This window comes from Ctenopharyngodon idella, chromosome 3, assembly GCF_019924925.1.
Source record: "Ctenopharyngodon idella isolate HZGC_01 chromosome 3, HZGC01, whole genome shotgun sequence".
Classification (NCBI taxonomy): domain Eukaryota; kingdom Metazoa; phylum Chordata; class Actinopteri; order Cypriniformes; family Xenocyprididae; genus Ctenopharyngodon; species Ctenopharyngodon idella.
In genome coordinates, this window is record NC_067222.1 from 2,081,077 (window position 1) to 2,095,933 (window position 14,857).

The 14,857-nt window shown below is 41.3% G+C and overlaps 1 protein-coding gene across 1 annotated transcript in view; it reads left to right on the plus strand.

Annotated features, from left to right (window-relative positions):
* The window catches only part of crebbpb (CREB binding protein b), a 53,589-nt gene extending 40,401 nt beyond the window's left edge, over nt 1-13,188 (plus strand). The window contains 17 exon segments of the mRNA XM_051885269.1: nt 130-205; nt 208-306; nt 401-519; nt 605-844; nt 2,409-2,497; nt 4,039-4,152; nt 4,247-4,303; nt 5,503-5,580; nt 5,670-5,737; nt 5,818-5,968; nt 6,121-6,267; nt 6,364-6,477; nt 7,708-7,873; nt 7,982-8,149; nt 8,232-8,393; nt 8,507-8,788; nt 9,921-13,188. Coding sequence (XP_051741229.1) covers nt 130-205; nt 208-306; nt 401-519; nt 605-844; nt 2,409-2,497; nt 4,039-4,152; nt 4,247-4,303; nt 5,503-5,580; nt 5,670-5,737; nt 5,818-5,968; nt 6,121-6,267; nt 6,364-6,477; nt 7,708-7,873; nt 7,982-8,149; nt 8,232-8,393; nt 8,507-8,788; nt 9,921-12,176 — 4,386 coding nt within the window. The 3' untranslated portion in view covers nt 12,177-13,188.
* Nucleotides 13,189-14,857: the final 1,669 nt, after the last annotated feature.

A 14,857-nucleotide genomic window follows, 5' to 3' on the forward strand; every position in this document is an offset into this window, starting at 1 on the left:
TCAGAGACACTATTTAAAAAAAAAAAAAAATCGCTTACTGCTCTTTGCTTCTCTAGTTTCATGATCTTTCCTTGTCTAATGAAACAGTCTTTAGTAAACCAACTAAATGTAATTCATTTTGTTCATTAGGATGAAGATGTCAAACCTCCACAAGTGAAGGAACAGCCAGAATCTGTGGAACCTAAACAGGAACCGATGGAGACGGAGAGAAGAAACCAGAGACAAAGACCGAGCCGAAAGAGGAGGAAGTGTCCAGCGCCAACAGCACTGCACCATCCAGTCAATCCGCCCAGTCTCGCAAGAAAAGTAAAAACTTTACTTTCTGAAAACATTGAAACTAGTAAAACATTGTAACGAGTAATATATGTAATTTGATTTTAATCATGATGATTTGTTACAGTTTTCAAACCAGAGGAGCTCAGACAGGCGTTGATGCCGACCTTAGAAGCGCTGTATCGTCAAGACCCGGAGTCCTTGCCCTTCCGCCAGCCGGTGGACCCAAATCTACTGGGCATCCCGGTAAATCCCATACACCTAATGTTATGGATATCTCTTTAAAAAGATCTAAAAGTATTAGATAATAACTATGTATTTGTTTCTTCAGGACTACTTTGACATTGTAAAGAACCCGATTGACCTTTCCACCATTAAGAGGAAGCTAGACACCGGGCAGTACCAGGAGCCCTGGCAGTATGTTGACGACATCTGGCTGATGTTCAACAACGCCTGGCTCTACAACCGCAAAACGTCTCGAGTGTACAAGTACTGCTCGAAGCTGGCCGAGGTGTTCGAGCAGGAGATTGACCCGGTCATGCAGGGTCTGGGGTACTGCTGCGGGCGCAAGGTGAGAATGGCAGCTTCTCCTTTCAGAAAGGGAGTGGTTTACTTTTAGGGCTGCAACAACTAATCGATTATAATCGGTGATCAAAATAATCAACAACGAATTTGATTGATTAGTCGCGTCTGTGCACTGTGGATGGAAACCATCTGCCAGTCACGTCACTTTACAGTAGTGAATTTCTGCGGACAAAATGCATAGGGAAAATAGTGGAGGATACAGAGTGAGCTGCAGCGGGAAAGGTACATGATCTAAGTTATCCGAAATATGAGAATGCTTTATATTTATAAGCGCTTCAAACAAAAGCATAAGCGTTTACTGTGGCTTGCCCTGTCGTGCTTTGACAGATGTGTGTGCTGTTTAATTCTTGTTTTGAGATGCGTTTTCTTCAGCGCAGAACTTTTTACGGTTATATCCTTGTCTGTAAATGTTACAGTCCGAACAGATGGAGCACAGTAGAACAGGAGGGCAGTAATTCTAAAATATTTTTTTTTTGTTAGAAATTAAATGTAGGTTTAAAATTCTCCATGTTACACAAGTAATCATATTTATAAGAGCAGTAACTGTAAAGGGACTATTGTGTGTGTGTGTGTGTGTGTGTGTGTGTGTGTGTGTGTTCCTCATGCCTCATACAAGTTAACCTTTTGTTTATAATTTTTAATTTAGTCATTTTAACTTTTGCTTTAAAATGGTAAGCAATCAGTTGTTGTGTTTTTTTATTAGAATGTAATGTTTGTATTTTAACCCTTTTTTGCACATAATGCATATAGCATAGTCTACATGGATACATTCAGCCTTTATTTTGCACATTTTTTGGAGGAAAACACTGGGTTAGGTGTGGAATAACATTAAAGTCATGGAGTTCAACGTGTCATTTTTGACTGGGAACACCACGAGTGTAATAGGATTTTTAACACAGCACAAGGGTTAAAATTAATTAATTTTTAATAAAAATTTTGAATATTTAATTTTTAGATTTTTCATCTGATTAATCTGCTATTTTTCCCAGTTAATCGATTAATCTGATGAAAAATCTAAAAATTAAATATTATAATTTTATATTTTTAATTACAAATTAATTAGTATTATCAAGATAATTGTTAATTGCAGCTCTAATTTGCTTATAGGTGAAGTTTAAACAAACTCGAACTCTATAATGAACCTGTTAAGCATCTTAAAACGTTCTGAGTGCATTTTATTGTTATTGTTAACTAAAATTGTAACACTTTAAAATAAGGTTCAATTTAAGATTTAATACATTTTTAAAATGTCTGTAACATTACTTCATGCGCTGACCTAATTTGATCAAACAATTAATAGCGATAGTATATTTAACTAACATTAACAAAGGTTAATAAATTCTGTAAAACATATTACTTGTTTTTAGTTCATTAATTAATGTTAACAAACAAGACCTTAAATATTTAAATAAACTAAAATCAATGACAATAGCACAAAATTAAAACTAAAAGTGAAAAATATAAAAATAAATGCAAATTCAAAATATGTATAAATAATGCTACAATATCAGTGGTTGCACTTCACAGAATTGCTTTCTCTGTCTCCACAGTACGAGTTTTCACCTCAGACGCTTTGCTGCTATGGCAAACAGCTCTGCACTATCTCCAGAGACGGCACATATTATAGCTACCAAAACAGGTAACCAATGGCATGATCAATGGTGTGAGAAATGAGAAGGTGATGAATGAGTTTCCAAATGGGACTGTGATGCACTGAGATCAGGCTTTTGATGTTTAGTGCTCAGTTGACTCCATGTTGTTTGCACCTAATAAACAGAGTCATAAAAGCAAGTTCAAAGTTTAGGCGTCTTGCTCAAAGGTGCAGTTGTAATACTTTGATCAGCCGTTGTTTTTTTTTTTGTTTTTTTTATTCTTTCAGTTTACAAGCCTAGATCTTTCACCCACTAGTTTTTGTGTAAATCCTAAAAACTTTGTCAATTGTCATAATATTAAAGGGGTCCTTGATTATGATTTCACTTTTTTAACTTTAGTTGGTGTTTAATGTTGCTGTTTGAGCATAAACAACATCTGCAATGTTACAACGCTCAAAGTTCAATGCAAAGGGAGATATTGTCTTTTACATAAATCACTTTTTAAGGACTACATCAAATTGCTAGTAAGGACTACAACGAGCTTCTTCCCGGCTTAGTGACATCACTAACCCTAAAATGTACATAAACCCTGCCCCTGAGAACATGCAACAAAGGGGGCGAGGCCATGTTGGACTGCTTTAGAGAAGAGGAAGAGTTGATGTAGTAGAGTGTTCTTGCCATGCCGTCAATTTCGCCAGACTGCTTCTCAAACAAGGGTCAATTCAATGCTGGATTTTGACAAAAGATTAACATGATGGCACATGCTAGTCCATGAGATGAATCAACTCCACAGCAACTACATAAATTTATCCACTAACTACTCAAAAACGTCCAGTTTCATTCTAAAAGTTGTAACTTCTTCCTGAGTCTCTCCATCAGTGTCCGACTCCGGTTTGAACAATGTAAGGCTGAACACTGTTACTGACAATCATCATTTTGGGTGCGTGAGATTCTCCAGCTTTGTTGTTGTTGAGCAACCGAAGCGCGAGCTGTTAAAGCTCCGCCCTCTTCTGGAAAGCTGGCTGGGAGCAGCAGCTCATTTGCATTTAAAGGGACACAAAAGAGCTGTGTTTTTGCTCACACCCAAATAGGGGCAAATTTAACAAGCTATAATAAATGATCTGTGGGGTATTTTGAGCTGAAACTTCAGACACATTCTGGGGACACCAGAGACTTATATTACATCTTGTAAAGGGGACCTATAATGCCCCCTTTAAGAAATAGAATGCCTGGAAATGCTCTAGTGCATCACTTTTCCATGTTTCTCATCTCCATCACATTGTTTTGTTTCACTCTTTGTTTGTTTCATGCTTGTAATTTGTACTTAAGACCTGTGGTCAATCAGAAAAGGCATGTAGCTACTCTCTAGTGCATGAAAAGAGACACCATCCTGTCACTATCCATCATTTTTTGATTTAACGTTCATTCATGAGTTTGAATGCTAACTTGTGCTCTGCCTCGACCTGTCTGCTGTGTGTCGACCCCACGTTCTCCGCTCTTGTGCTGTGCTGCTCTCCGTGTGCCGGTTTGCCTGTGCTCTTGTGTGCTGTGGCTCCAGTTCACCCAAATATGGCCTTGTTGCCGACAGGTATCACTTCTGCGAGAAGTGCTTTAACGAGATCCAGGGCGACAGTGTCACCCTGGGAGACGACCCAGCGCAGCCGCAGACGTATGTATCTTCTGTCGCCCAGAAAGCTTTGAGGTTTTGCTTCTATTAAATCGCACAAATATTCCTAAACAATGAACTGTACGTGTGTAAAGATGCGATGTAGAATGTATCTTGCGTCTCTCTGCAGCATGATATCAAAGGAGCAGTTTGAGAAGAAGAAAAATGACATGTTGGACCCTGAGCCGTAAGTCTCGTCATTTTTAATGCTTTATTTTGTGTGTGTGTTGTTTTAGACTATGCAGAGGATTGCATCTTTATTGCAACAATATGTATTGTAATGCATATGCATATTGTATGCAAATAAAGTGTGACAAATGAACCAGAAGCACAATCAACTATGATTTGTCTTCAGTCTCTCTTTGAGCAGATTGCATTACAATTAGGGATGCACGATAAATCGCGGCTAACATGAAATCATGCTTAAACCGATTTGGCTTAGCACGATTATGAAATCGCAAAGGCTTCTTCCAAACATCTGAAGCATTTATGAACCTCTTGTCCAACAAAAGACAATATTAAATATCGTTTTTACTCCAAACTCACTTCATAACATCCTTTTGAGAGATGATGTGGCTTCTTACACAGAATAAGCCACACAACATATTATGTCATAGTATTCTATACAGCGATAAATGCTATGTCGATTAGCATTGAACTGAAGTATAAATATACTTTATTATCATGAAAATACCCGAGAAGGCTTGAAGAACTCAGATAAACCATATATTGTCATAGTTGTGTGTTTATTAGTCATGTTTAATCAATCAAAGCGTTTTAACTTTCTTCTTCTGGGCATATTTGGAGTTTCTGCATGAGAGGGCCCTCTGGCTTTCAGTTGGAGCAGCATTTACTACTGATCACAGAGCCATGCTTCACTGAGAAGCTGCGAATAAAAAATAAAACGCAGCCTTTGCCAAATCGCATGTGGTTTAATTTTGAGTAATTGTGCAGCCCTAATTAAAATATAAAATAATTTCCAAGTTGAATGCCACTTCCTGAAATAAAAGTAACATTATTTGTCAGCAACATTGCAGAAAATATATTTTTTGCACAAAGCATTTGCATAGTAATTAAAAAGTGGTAGGCGGTCTATTATGTAGCGAACGGTATGTTTTAATTTTGAAAAGTCACATGAAATGGTAACATTTTACAGTAAGCTAATATTAAGATAAAATAAAACTTTATTTATCTCCAAGGTTAGTTAACACTGTTTACTAATATGAATATTTTTATAAACTAACATTAACCAAGCCTAATAAATGCTGTAAAAATACATTGTTCATTGTTAATGCATTAGTGAATAATAACAAATTAGATCTTATTCTAAAGTGTAATAAATCCCGCTTGTCAGACTTCTTTTTAACACCTTCCTCTGTCTAACAGCTTTGTTGAATGTAAAGACTGTGGCCGGAAGATGCATCAAATCTGTGCACTGCATTATGACGTCATCTGGCCATCAGGGTGAGCATCTTATCCGCCTGTTCTCCTGAAGTTTAGCATGTCATGACGTGATTGCTACAGCTGCTGTTTGTCTCTCGCTCCTATAACAGTTTCATCTGTGACAACTGCCTGAAGAAGTCAGGGAAAACAAGAAAGGAAAACAAGTTCTCGGCTAAAAGTGAGTGCTCTTGAAGCGTCTTCCTGTTTGCCTTTGTCACCGTCTGTTGCAGTGTGAAGTAACTGCGTTTTTCTGATCAGGGTTACAGACCACAAGGCTGGGATCGTACATCGAGGACCGAGTGAACAAGTACTTGAAAAGACAGAATCACCCTGAGGCCGGAGAGGTGTTTGTGCGGGTGGTCGCCAGCTCTGATAAGACCGTGGAGGTCAAACCTGGGATGAAATCCAGGTAACGTCACGGAAAATGAATATGAATCCAGCATTTGTCAAAATGTATACTGAAATAAATTGGTTTGATTTTGATTTCATGTTGACTATGAATGGTTTTCCATGTACCTGAATTGAAAGGAGCTAATTTTGCATCTCATAATTTCTCTGCAGGTTTGTTGATTCAGGAGACATGTGCGAAAGCTTTCCCTACAGAACCAAAGCACTTTTTGCATTTGAGGAGATCGATGGAGTGGATGTGTGTTTCTTTGGCATGCACGTCCAGGAATATGGATCTGAATGCCCTTTTCCTAACACCAGGTATTATGCAAATACCGATCTGTCGAAAAAAAATAAGGAATTGTGTCTTGAACAGGCAGAATTGACTGATTCTCTTGTTTTTCCTCCTTTTTCCAGACGGGTATACATATCATATCTTGACAGTATTCACTTCTTCAAGCCTAGGCTGCTAAGAACTGCAGTTTACCATGAAATCCTCATTGGATATTTGGAGTATGTTAAGAAACTTGGGTAAGTTGTTCCGCCTTGTTTAAGTTAAACATGCTTCTTTTAAAGATATGTGTAATGGTTTTTGTTGTCACAATACATGCTTTCTCCAATCTCAGCTTAAAATGACAAGTCCACTCTAAATAAGCCATTCGTAAGCTTTTTGTCTAACCAAAAGCAGATTGAGAAAGTCTTAAGTTTTTTACTTTTTACCATTAAAGGATTAGTTCACTTCAGAATTAAAATTTCCTGATAATTTACTCACCCCCATGTCATCCAAGATGTTTGTCTGTCTTTCTTCAGTCGAAAAGTAATTAAGGTTTTTGAGGAAAACATTCCAGGATTTTTCTCTAAATAGTGGACTTCAACAGTTACCAACGGGTTGAAGGTCCAAATTGCAGTTTCAATGCAGCTTCAAAGGGCTCTACACGATCCCAGATGAGGAATAAAGGTCTTATCTAGCGAAACGATCTGTCATTTAAAAAAAAAAAAAAAGAAAATTTTACACTTTTTAACCTCAAATGCTCATCTTGCACAATCACGTTGGAAAGGTCACACGTGATGTAGGCGGAAGTACCGCGGTAGGGCGAAAAACTCAATCTAATTTTCTCCTCCAACTTCAAAATCGCCCGACATTGTTGTTTTACCTTTTTTTTTTTTTTTTTTTTTGTAAAGGCCGTTTGACTTAGTATTTGCACATTCGCTTTATAAACACTTGCTCTATACTTCCGCCAACGTCAAGCGTGACCTTTTCAAGATGAGCATTTGTGGTTTAAAAAGTATATAATTTTTATTTTTAGAAAATTATCGATCGTTTCGCTAGATAAGACACTTATTCCTCGGCTGGGATCGTGTAGAGCCCTTTGAAGCTGCATTGAAACTGCAATTTGGACCTTCAACCCGTTGGTAACTGTTGAAGTCCACTATATGGAGAATAATCCTGGAATGTTTTCCTCAAAAACCATAATTACTTTTCGACTGAAGAAAGAAAGACATCAACATTTTGGATGACATGGGGGTGAGTAAATTATCAGGAAATTTTAAATTTGAAGTGAAATAATCCTTTAATGGTAAATTAAAAAATGTAAGACTTTCTCAATCTGCTTTATCAGAAATTTGAATTCCAAAGTGAACTAATCCGTTAATACTGTTGATAATTTTTTTTTTTTTTATTTTTTTTTAATTTATTTTTTTTTTATTCTGTAGTAGTGTTCATATTTTATGCACTAATGAATTTGATTTTCCCACCTACAGATATGTGACTGGTCATATCTGGGCCTGCCCACCTAGTGAAGGCGATGACTACATCTTCCACTGTCACCCTCCTGATCAGAAGATTCCCAAGCCTAAAAGACTCCAGGAGTGGTACCGCAAAATGCTGGACAAAGCATTTGCTGAAAGAATCATTCATGACTATAAGGTATGCCAATGCATTTGAGCTTTTGTCAGTGTTCATTCATAATGATAATGGGTTAACATCATACCATCACAGAAATGACTCACAAAATGTCTCGCTTGCGTTATGCAGGACATATTTAAGCAGGCCACAGAAGACCGGCTTACAAGTGCCAAAGAGCTGCCCTATTTCGAAGGTGATTTTTGGCCCAATGTTCTGGAGGAAAGCATCAAGGAGCTGGAACAGGAGGAGGAGGAAAGGAAAAAGGAGGAGAACACAGCCTCCTCTGAGACAACAGAGGTTAGTCAGAGTGCCAAATGGTGTGAAGGAGTATTTAGTGCAGTCTGTAGCCATTTTTTTAAAATGTCTTGCATTTCCGCAGGGAACCCAAGCTGACAGCAAGAACGCCAAAAAGAAGAACAATAAAAAGACCAACAAAAACAAGAGCAGCGTCAGCCGCGCCAACAAAAAGAAGCCTGGGATGCCGAATGTAGCGAACGATCTGTCCCAGAAGCTATATGCAACAATGGAGAAGCACAAAGAGGTTGGACTAGACTCATTGAGTCAATTTATTTTTACCTGAATACCATTTCTTTCACTCAGAATTACAAATGTGCCAAATGCTGACCAGATCTCCTCTTACTTCGTAAAATCCAGGTCTTCTTCGTGATCCACCTGCATGCTGGTCCAGTGATCAACACCCTGCCTCCGATCATGGACCCTGACCCGCCGCTGGCCTGCGATCTGATGGACGGCCGTGATGCCTTCCTGACACTGGCCAGGGACAAGCACTGGGAGTTCAGTTCCCTGCGCCGCTGCAAATGGAGCAGTATGTGCATGCTGGTGGAGCTACACAATCAGGGAGCAGACCGATTTGTGTACACCTGCAACGAATGCAAGCACCACGTAGAGACACGCTGGCATTGCACCGTTTGCGAGGTCAGTCTCCTCTTTGTGGCTTTGACAGAGCATTTGGGGTACTGTTGCCATTGTTTGCTATTCAACAGGTACTGTTTAAAATAGGGCTGCCCTCGACTTACAGATTTTTCTGGTCGACTTAGTAGTCGTTCATTTTCAGAGATTAGTTGACTAATTGCACGTTTATTAATAAACCATAATATAAATCATAATAAAGAGCCTTTAATGCCTACATAGCCTAATCAGTGTTCAAGCTCATGCATAAAGCTTGCCAAAGCTCACCGGCAGAAGTAATGATTATGAACGCTTCGGGGGAAAACAGCAAGGAAACCGCTTTAACATTTTAATAATTAATTGATAAACTAGTGTGTTCTGTATTTTCGGTTGCAGTGATGAAGTTCACGATGCTGAATTGTCATCTCTGCAGTAGTGGACATGCCTATATGCACATTTCATATGGATTACGTAACCTGAGAATATTTGAATATCGCACCTTGTTTGCTTTCATTATATTACAAAAGCATGTTTTGTTGTTATTGTGAGGGCACACAAATAAAAGTAGACTCTTCACAGATTCAAAAGATGTATTACTCTTATCTATCTGACCAAAAATGACAGTATTTTAAGTGCAAGTGATCGCACCAGCAACCTCCATATTAGCTGTCATGCAGTAAGCATGCTACTATTCAGCTTTTGCTCTCCACATAAACACTTGAATAGCCCACATTTTTCTAGGTTAACGTTAAAGCGAGCGGCCATGTAAAGTTGCTACTACTTGCATGTTTCAGGTGATAAGCCATATTTGAGGTTGATGAATGATATGCGAGCATTTGGATGTGCTGCCCGATGTACTGTAGTTATCACATAGAGCTGTTAACATTAGGTACAGACACAAACTGCGTGGCATGACTAATAAAATTTTGGTCGACTAAGCCTTTTCTTGTCGACTATAAGGGGCAGCCTTAGTTTTAAATCTAGACAACAGAAATGAGGATGAAACTAGCAGGTTGCAGGTTCAAACCTCGCAAGGAGCGAACAACTGTGCCTGTAACTATAAATATAACAACAATATCCAGTTGTGAAACAGTGAATTAATATTCTATACTATGATTATCCAGAAAACAATATCAATTCTTCTTCTGATTTATTTCAGGACTTTGATCTATGCATTAACTGCTACAACTCCAAGGGCCATGAACACCAAATGGTGAAGTGGGGTTTGGGCCTGGATGACGACAGCAACAACCAGGGCGGCGAGGCCAACAAGAGCCCACAGGAGAGTCGGCGCCTCAGCATCCAGCGCTGCATTCAGTCGCTGGTGCACGCCTGCCAGTGCCGCAACGCCAACTGTTCCCTGCCATCATGTCAGAAGATGAAGAGAGTGGTGCAGCATACAAAGGGCTGCAAGCGCAAGACCAACGGAGGCTGCCCTGTTTGCAAGCAACTCATCGCATTGTGCTGCTACCATGCCAAGCACTGCCAGGAGAACAAGTGCCCCGTGCCCTTCTGTCTCAATATCAAGCACAAGCTGCGACAGCAGCAGATTCAGCAGCGACTGCAGCAGGCACAGATGATGCGGCGGCGTATGGCACTCATGCAGGGCAGAGGAATGCCTCCGAGTCTGCCCTCCCCAACTACCTCAGGAGGTCCGGGGACGCCCAACTCTCAGCAGCTGCAGCAGCAGCAGCCTAATACCCCTCAGGCCTCGCAGCCGTTACCCAACCAGCCCCAACAGACGCATCCGAATGTGGCTGCGATGGTGCAAGCCTTCCCCAACCAACCCCCAACACCAGGGCCCCAGGGTAAACCAGGGCCACAGTCCTCGCCTCTGCCCCAGCAGCAGTCCCCCCTGCCCATGGCGCCTCAACAGCAGCCGCAGCCCTCTCCGCAGCAGCAGCAGGCTTTGAAGGTTGCGAAACAACAAATAGAGATGACCAAAGTTAAGCAACAGCAGCAGCAACAACAACAGCAGCAACAACAGCAACAACAACAACAACAGCAGCAGCAGCAGCAAGACTATAGAATGAATATAAATGGCATGCCAATGAACCAACCTGGCATGATGACTCCCATACAGATGATGGGCCCTCGTGGTCCTCGGATGGTCCAGAACATGCAACCTGGCCAGTGGGCGCCTGGGATGCAAGGGTCCATGCAGAATCCACAGGCACCACCAACGCAGCAAGTGCCGCAGCAGCAAATGGCCATGGCTCCGTCTCAGGTAGCGCAAACGCCCCAACAGGTGCAGATGATGCAGCGCGCCATGATGCAGCAGCCACGGCAAATACAGGCTGTCATGCCTCCCCAGCAGCAGCAGCCGCAACCACAGGCCCCTCAGCAGCAAGGCATGCAGCAAAGAGGTGTGGCCAGCAGCATTGCTCCAGGAGCACTGCAGGACCTGCTGCGCACATTAAAATCGCCAAGTTCCCCTCAGCAGCAGCAGCAGGTCCTCAACATCCTCAAGTCGAACCCGCATCTCATGGCCGCGTTCATCAAACAGCGGACGGCGAAATACCAAGCCAGTCAACCGCAGCAGCAGAACCCGCAGGCCATGCTCGCGGGTCAGCCGGGAATGCAGAACATGCCTGCAATGCAAGCCGGCCCTGTGCAGAGACCCGTCATGCCCCCTCAGCAGCCGCAGCCTGCCGCGACCCAGGCCATGGCTGCCCTCGGTTCCCAGGGACAGATGATGAATGCTGCGCACAACGGAAACCAGCAGCTGTTCCGCCGGCAGCTAATGCGTCAGATGCAGCAGCAGCAGCAGCAGCAGCAACAACAGGGAGCAATCCCTCCAGGACAAGGGAGATTCCCGCAGCCTCAAGGCGCAGCAAGTTACTCGCAAATCCGCATGCAGCAACAGATGGCCATGCAGGGCGGCGGCGGGCCCATGGGTCAGATGGCGCCCATGGCTCAGATGGGCCAGCCTGGCATGGGTATGGACGCCCAGCAGCAGAATCTGCTGCAACAGCGCATGCTGCAGCAGCAGCAACAACAGCAGCAGCAGCAAATGCTGAAGCAGCAAATGGGCTCGCCGGCACAGGCCGCTTCCATGAGTCCCCAACCCCACATGCTCGCAGGACAGCCGCAGGGTGCTCACCTGCCCGGACAGGCCATGGCCAACGCACTGGGCAACCAAGTGAGGTCGCCTGCCCCCGTGCAATCGCCCCGTCCCCCCTCCCAACAGCCGCCACATTCCAGCCCGTCCCCCCGCATGCAGCCCCAGCCCTCGCCCCTACACCCTAGCCTGGCGGGCCCCATGCCGGGCCCCATGGACCAGGCTCACTTGTGCACACCTGAACAGAGTGCAATGCTTCCGCAGCTGAACACGCCAAACCGCGGAGGGCTAAGCAACGACTTGAGTATGGACACCACGGGAGACACGTTAGAGAAGTTCGTCGAGGGATTGTAGCATTAAGAGACGTTCTTTTGAGAAGAGAGAGGTGTGTTTTGTACGCAAGAAATTAAAGACGACAAAATGATAGACTGTAATAGGTTTACACAACCAATGGACTGCTTTTTCTTCCTTATTGGAGGGATTGAAATTACTGTTTAAAGAGCAGAATCACAAAGGGGTTTTTGTTCCTGGGAGGGGTTGTCTGGACGAAATTCAGTCCTGGTCTGAGGAGTTACATTTTTAATTGTTTTGTTTTTGTTTTTCCGGGGAGGGGGTTATTTTGAGCTTATGGACTTTTTAAATGGAATTTCTCAAGGCAAAATATTTGATTTTATTATTGAAGACTTTCATTTTTGTATGTTTGCAAACTTTTTTTTTTTTTTTGTTGTGAGTGTGTGTGCGTGTTTAGGGACTGTAAGATAATTGGTGTGGAATTAGGATCGATCCTCATTCCTGTCTGATACGTATTCACATTTACCAGGTTTGGAAAAGGACACGCAGCCCTTTTTCTCTCCAAACTGTGGAGTTTGTACAGAGGACCTGTATTCATTTGTACAGAAAGGAGCTTGGCTACTGCACACACACACACACACACACACACACACACACACGAACACAAACACAACACGCGAGCAAATTGTGAAAGTTGCTCTTATTTTTCAAGGTGCCCAAATGCGTTTATTTATTGGCCTGGATTCAGTAGTTGTCTCTTTAAGATGTAGGAAGATGTTCCTGTTTTCTCGTTTGATCTCTGAAACATCGATGATGTCCCCTCCGCCTCGCGTATGAGGCCGGAGCTTCGTCTGACTGCTGATTTGTTCAAAGAGTTCTTCAGTCAACCTCTTGTTTTTTTTTCTCCTCATGAAACTTGAATTGAAGGTGAACGATTCTTTAATGTAAATCATGCAGCTTGATGACATACTGTAAATAAAAGGAAAAAAGATTGAGATCGCTGTATAAACTGGTTAAGATCTTGTTTCGTACTTATATACCATATTGTTAAATAAACTGTGTGCAACAGACATAATGCTTCTGATGATTTTGTTCTGCGTGTTCTCGGAATTCTAACTTCTGGCTATTTCTATGCCTGAATATTTATTTTGCCTGTTTTTTTTTTACTATACAACCAGTGTAACTGACCAATTTCAAACAATTAGTGGACCAGAACTAAATGTAAAAATCCTCCTTAAGGAAGACAAGAATGTGCCAGGTAAATTGCAAAAATTCTGCCATTAAATTTGAAATGCAATTTTCAGATTCACTGTTTAATTGTAACTGTTAAAAATGTGCTGTAAGAAGAACAAGTATTACTTTCTTCAGCATTACAGATTGTAGTTTGTGATCAACACTGGCTTCACTGCACCTCCTGGTGCTTGAATGATGCAACTGCAGTTTAGAGACGTTGTACTGCAATTCACCATTTCTGTGCGCACTGCACTTTTCATTTTACAGGGTTGGATATGATCCGATATTAAAAAGATGTATAAAAAACGTCAATGTAAATGTTTCAGATAAAATTTGGCCTGTGTATATTTTTGTTTCTTACAAGTGAAATTAGAATGAAATGCTTAAAACATTTTGCAGTCGCTCCATTGCAACTCCACAAACACTGGTGAGAGAAACCCTACTTCAAGCTTTTTTACTTTTAAAAACCAGTTCCAAATGAAAACTGCTTCTGATTGTCACTCCTTTACTGATTATGCATCTTTCATGTACAGACAACAATGTTAAAACAATCCCCGTTTACACTAACCCGCAAAAACAACTAAAAATGCTGTATTCATGCCAGGCCGGTAGTTGGCAATGTCACTTTGTAAAGAAACTACGCGCCTGTAGACTGAACGCTTACTCCTCATGCGTATGTGTAGTCACAAATTCACTTTTTTTTTTGTAGTTTACACGGAGACAATAACTGTCTTCAGAAATTCGCACTCTGAATCCCATTTTCAAAAGTTTGCATTTTCAGGCCCAAAAAACGCGGTTGTGTAAGTAAACGGTCAAAACACATAAAAAGTGTTCTATTTTAGTTGAAAATGGTGTGTATAATTTTGACTCATAATTTTTACTTTATCTCAATTATGATCGTCACAATTTTGACTCATCTCATGACCTTTTTTATGACATTGCGTTTACCAAAACATTAATTTTTCTTATATGAAAATTGCCTTTCATACTCCTTTCTAAATGTTACTTTGGTCAAAAACAGATATGCCGAAGTGTTGTTCTCTGCGAAAAGTTAAAAAAAAATTGCTTTAGGTATCACTACTTAAGTCTGTATTTCGCGTTTAAATGCGGTCGTCTCTGTTGGAACGCTGCAGTGTGTACATGACCTCGTAATCTGTGATCCGGATTCTGGAACGCTGAGAACGGGTAAGCGGAGTGATACAAATAGTGAAATGGCCCAATTACTTTTGGCGCCCAATTTTTTTTTTTTTTTTATAAGGTGCGAGATCATTCCACTGTTCACACTATTATAGAGTTAGGAAAATACCGCAAAATATCATGGCAGCACTTCTTTATTAGCTATTTTCTACCTCACAAAATGCTTTAAACACAAAAACCGCAGTGATATCGACAGTTTTTTTTCTTTGTCTCATTCAACGTGCTGCTTATGTTTGTAATAAACATAAGTAAACACAGGTATCATCCTGAGCAGATACGTCAACGTGTTTTTGCGTTCCAATTCCAGTTCCAAA